A 5,302-nucleotide genomic window follows, 5' to 3' on the forward strand; every position below is an offset into this window, starting at 1 on the left:
TGTACACAAATGTGATATTTCTTCAGATTGTTCCGTCATTTGACGAATGCCTAGTGCGTAGTTGAGTGGGATAGTGGGTGTGCGTAGGACGAATCCTCGTTCTGTATTAAAAAACTGGAGTTGCCTGGTGATGCAGGGGAATCCTTTCAGCATGTCACGACCTACCATAGTCTCTGTGGTCTTTTATAATGTCAAGGTTTCTTATTTGTAGGCTACATTCAAAACTGTACTACCCCCACAGCCTAATTCCAGACTAGTTCGTATTTGATTAACCAGTCCAGTTTCATATTTGAATTCAAGCCGTTCCAGGGTTTACATTTTTCAGTACAAACAGTCACACACCTATTCCAACCAAAACAAATCAAGGTTTTTTTTTTGCGTGCGAAGCCAGTTGAGTGCTTGGCTGACACGTGGAAAACCCTGTCTGCAGCTGCAACCAATCATACTGCAGACCTAGTCCCTGCCGGCAGCTCGTGCTGGAAGACGGCGACGTGAATTAAGGTGATCCAACCAGCCCAGTGGGTACCACAGCTCTGCTGATGAAGTGAAGAGGAATCCTACCCCCCCCCCCCCCCCCCCCCCCCCCCAGGCAGGCGCACACACACACACACCTCACAGGTTATCATTATGGTGCCACTGCAGTGCAGCGCTTTCTGAGAAGTACTTGAACCACCACCCCCCCCCCCCCCACACACACACACACACACACTCCCTCCTCCACAGCCCACTCACTGTCATTTTTTTCTGGCTTATTGTCTCCTGAGTTCAAATCTGCCTTTGTGAATCATAATGCGCAGCACTCTGCCATTCAGGTTTGCATCGCTACCTCACCTCTCTGCCTCGGCTCTCCTCTCTGCCTCGGCTCTCCTCTCTGCCTCTCCTCTCTTCCTCGGCTCTCCTCTCTGCCTCGGCTCTCCTCTCTGCCTCGGCTCTCCTCTCTGCCTCCTCTCTGCCTCGGCTCTCCTCTCTGCCTCGGCTCTCCTCTCCTCTCGCCTCGGCTCTCCTCTGTGCCTCGGCTCTCCTCTCTGCCTCGCCTCTCCGCCTCGCCTCTCCTCTCTGCCTCGGCTCTCCTCTCTGCATCGCCTCTCCTCTCTGCCTCGGCTCTCCTCTCACACGCCGTCAAAGAACAATTCGAGGGATTCCTTTCAGCGTAACGTCAAAAAGTTGAAAAGAAGTTAAATTGTAAAGGCCAATGCCACTGATATGAAGATCATTGCCTATCCATAGGGGTTGTGACACAGCCCAAACCTGTTTTTGTCCTCAGTCACAGCTTTCAATCTGACAACCTGTGGTGTTGCCGGTTTCAGTCATTAGGTCTAAAGAGGTTGTGACATTAAGGTAATGACATGGAAATAATCTAGCAACAGGAAACACTATCATAAATCCATGTCATCCAAAAACAAATGTTTGTGTATTATATAGGGGTAAAGTTAGTTGCTGCCACCTAGTGGTACATAATGAAATGTTCACCAAACATTTGTGACGGGATCAGGAAAGCGTTCGATGAAACAATTAAAAATAGTTTATTGTTGTAGAACAACAACAGAGAGATTGACAGGCCACTGGCTTAACAGAGGCATACCTGTGAAATGATGTCCACAACCTGACATTATAAACAGGCTCATCAGTGTCCTGACGCAGATACCGTGATGTCCACATAGAGGAGTGTTCTAGTAATACTGGGAGTGATCAGCGAGTGATGCAACATGACCCACAACCCTGGCGTTCCACACTCTTGGTACGAATCACAGACAAGGCCTTCCCTAAGAATCTGACACGCTTTGGAAACAGAACTAAACCAGCAATATAACCCATGGCACTGGATCCACACATTAAAAAGTATCATTCAATAGTACTCACTTGTGGTTAGGATGTAGGACTCTGGCAGGCTGCTTCTCTATATGGAGCTCATGGTCAATGTTAGCATCCAATAAACAACTTCTGTCTGGGGTACTGAGTTAAGCCCACTGACAATACGATTAGCCCTTTCTCCAATGACACAGACTAATCCCCCACAAGGGGAGCGGAGCATTAGATTGGTTAAGCTTCTGAACAAGAAGAGGTAAAAATAGAGAATATACAGCTATATGGATCAATAAGCAAACAGCTCAAGGCTTGCAGCACAGCCATGGGACAGGGAAAGGAATTTATCTTTGAAAATTCTGCCCGATACTTTGAATAATTTTTGCGTTACAAGTTCTTCTTCTTTCCAAAGACAGCTTGACCTTCAACTGTGCTTGAAATGAGGTAACATATGGACATATGCAAATCTCAGTAAAAAAACGTTAATCGATTTGAATTGGCCCGTCACAATTGTATGAAACACGAAACATGGATGATAAAGTTGAGGGCCTCATAGGCACAAGAGTCTTAAATCACTCTTCATGATGGGCGTTGACATTAAAAACCATGGAGCCTGCAGTGGCCATGTGAGAACAAGCCTGGCCCATCGAGAGGCTGCTCTGGGGAGAGGTGAGGCACCAGGAAGGGGGCCAGTGGCCCGGTCCTCCTGTGTGGGGAGAGACCTCCAGCAGCAGTCTGTGTGGGAGAAAGGGGTGATGTGGTGCCTCGTAGGACAGAAGGAGGATGTGTCTAGGCAGCCAGAAGCTCTCTTTCAGGCTTCTTCCTTGGCTGTTCCCTCTCTGAAAGACAGAGACAGACAGGCAGGCAGACGTCATTCTCAAGAGTCCAGAGATATACTGTGAAGGCTGTGGGTGTCTGATGGGACTCTGATCTGATCAATGTGAGCTGTGAACACAAACCTGGCTCCTTTTCTGCTGCCTCGGGGACCTTGGGCAAAGAATCTTCCGGAACCTCGGGGAGTACGACGTCACCCTGAGAAGACAAACGAGACAAACAAGAACTGAACAGCTGACTCTGGCCATGCTACGATGCAACTGAGCAGAAGAACAGAACTTTTATAAACACACACACACACACACCTACACATTATAACCATTTAAGATGTCTTAATATTGAAGTGTACACTATTTTATTTTAACTTTCAAAAGAAAACCGAAGCCTGACCTGAGTGATGAGCTCCAGCTCTGCCAGCACGGCGTCTTCGTCCTCCTGGCTGAGAGAACCTGCCAGCAGCTCATCGATTTGCTTCAGAGAGAGCAGACAGTGTCAGCAGGTTATTGATGGCCATTGTCATATCATATCACCCTCACCCCACCCACATGAAATCAGTAAGGACCTTACCTGTTGATACTCGATAGCATCTTGGGTTTCATCCATAATTCGCTCTACTTCTTCGATAGACATGACCTGCCCAAACAGGAGGAGGGGAAGGGGCAGCGATGGTGCTAGCTTAGTTGCATTTCACACAGACTTCCTGGACTAAGACATCTCTTTTGTTGACTATAAAGTGCAGTATCAGAATGGGTTTTATTCGCCATGAAAGTTTGCACAGACAAGGAATTTGCTTTGGCAGGAAGGTGCAAACATTAAACATATAGGAATCTAAAATTTAAATATGAGGACTAACTATACTAAGGGTACATAACTAGCAATACTAAGTGGAATTAGATTAAAGTAAACTATACAGTAAAATATAAAATAAAATACAACGAGTATACAAGGTTCTAGTGAATTTCTGTATATTCTCATACCTCGTGCATTTTCTTAAGACAATCGTTGCCAATTTTGAGACCCTCTATGACTTTCATCTCAATCTGGGCAAACTCGAGGTCTTGAACCTGTGGAGAAGAGAAGACCACCATAAAACAATGCTTGTGACAATTTCCCAGCATTATACCTCATGGATATGACGCATACTAAAGACCTTTGTCACATATTTACCATTCGTTCAAGGTTGCTTATCTGTTTTTCTGTCTTATCCAGGAGTTGATCTTGGTATCGCTTCTTTTTAAGCAACAGGAGGGCTTTCCTATTTAACAATGAAACACACAAGGGACAAATACCATGTCAAATACAAATATTCTTCCAGCACAAGAATACAGATTTTTGTATGTTGTGCTCTCTGGTTAGATAGACGATATAGTCTTACTCTTTCTTGCCATCTTTCAGCAACTGTTTGGCCAGTAGCCTTTCTTTATCCAGCTGCAAAGTGACTCTCCTCTGGTACTGTTTCAGTTTATCTCTCTGCTGCTTCAGTTGCTGAAAATGGAAAGAAAGTATCTATTTAAATAACTGTGAACCAAACGAATGTCTTAATAGTCTGCGGGTGCTGTGTACTCCTGTTTCAGGTAGACCCAGTTACCTATCGTACTAGGAGTGAGTGTGCACATTTTACTTATTGTAAACACACCGGGCCATGTAAGAGCTAGTTCTACTGCACGTCAGCTTCTAACAAATTACATTCGTTTTTAAATCTAATTGTCAAATAACAGGTGCCAATAAATTAAGTGTCCTGTCAAACAAGTCGGTAACTATCTTCCTATGTTGATATCAAGATAGTCTCTGAGCCAAGTTATACAGCTAGCTACTGGCTAAAAGGATAGAGTAGCTCACCAGAACCGCCCTGTCCTGCTCCGTCACCCGAGTCGGACTGCGTTTCTTCTTGCTGAAAATGTTTCCCATTTTGATAACGCATCCCCGCTATATTCAGCTAACAAATGGTTTGTTTATGTATTTTGTATTTATTAGAATACCTCCATTGTTATTACTCTAGGTAAATGCCTAGTTAGGGATAGTCAACTCCACGAAACCTAATCACTGCCTGAACAACTCCCAGCAAGAATCTCACTTCCGGTTGAGTTCATCAAATGTCACGTGAAAAATCGTAACTAGGTGATGATTTGGAAATATCTGGTTTAGTTTAAATAAATTATAGCGTGGACAAGACATCTCATTCACGTGGTATGAATTTGCCTGTATACATAATTTATAGATAATATATAACAGCATAACATATCATATGGTAACAGACACAAAAATGCATTTCCCAAGAGGCCATACATTCTTACATTTTATTTACTCGATTTTCTCGTTCATTTGTTTTCTCAAGATCTCTATTTCTTTATGTCATTGTCTGTAAATGCTGCACATTAACTTGGTTCCACTTGTAATATTAACCGTGAAAACTCATGCACGTAATGGCACTATGGAACACCACAGGCAAGGCTTTTATTCTGAAGGTGAATTTGCAAAAATGGATTACATTTTGACGGTCTTACAAATGTTTTCAACCTTTCGAAACTTTTTGGTCAAATCCTTTTTTCATTTTTTTAACCTTTCGAACGTCTTTTTCAAATAAAGAATTAAACCTTTCAAAACTTGTTCAAACTTTTTTTCTCCAATGAGTATAAGTAAAATAATTCAAGAGACCGACATTAGA

At 43.6% G+C, this 5,302-nt stretch overlaps 1 protein-coding gene across 1 annotated transcript; it reads right to left on the minus strand.

The window, feature by feature from the left end:
• Positions 1-1,507: 1,507 nt before the first annotated feature.
• On the minus strand, positions 1,508-4,718 carry chmp6b (charged multivesicular body protein 6b). The gene is made up of 8 exons (XM_062474270.1): positions 4,477-4,718; positions 4,013-4,122; positions 3,805-3,892; positions 3,615-3,701; positions 3,205-3,270; positions 3,028-3,108; positions 2,763-2,835; positions 1,508-2,642 (listed from the first exon to the last, which is right to left on the minus strand). Exons 1-8 carry the CDS (start codon positions 4,543-4,545, stop codon positions 2,593-2,595), a joined length of 624 nt encoding a protein of 207 aa, XP_062330254.1. The 5' UTR covers positions 4,546-4,718; the 3' UTR covers positions 1,508-2,592.
• Between the last annotated feature and the right edge of the window lie 584 nt (positions 4,719-5,302).

Source organism: Osmerus eperlanus, chromosome 12, assembly GCF_963692335.1.
Source record: "Osmerus eperlanus chromosome 12, fOsmEpe2.1, whole genome shotgun sequence".
Lineage (NCBI taxonomy): Eukaryota > Metazoa > Chordata > Actinopteri > Osmeriformes > Osmeridae > Osmerus > Osmerus eperlanus.

Excerpts from the sequence above, each read along its gene's own strand:
- chmp6b (XM_062474270.1), bottom strand. The coding sequence starts at position 4,545 with ATGGGAAACATTTTCAGCAAGAAGAAACGCAGTCCGACTCGGGTGACG. Across the intron at positions 3,109-3,204 it reads ATGCTATCGAGTATCAACAG|CAAATCGATGAGCTGCTGGC; the intron begins GTAAGGTCCTTA and ends CTCTCTCTGAAG. Across the intron at positions 2,643-2,762 it reads GGCAGCAGAAAAGGAGCCAG|AGAGGGAACAGCCAAGGAAG; the intron begins GTTTGTGTTCAC and ends TCTGTCTTTCAG.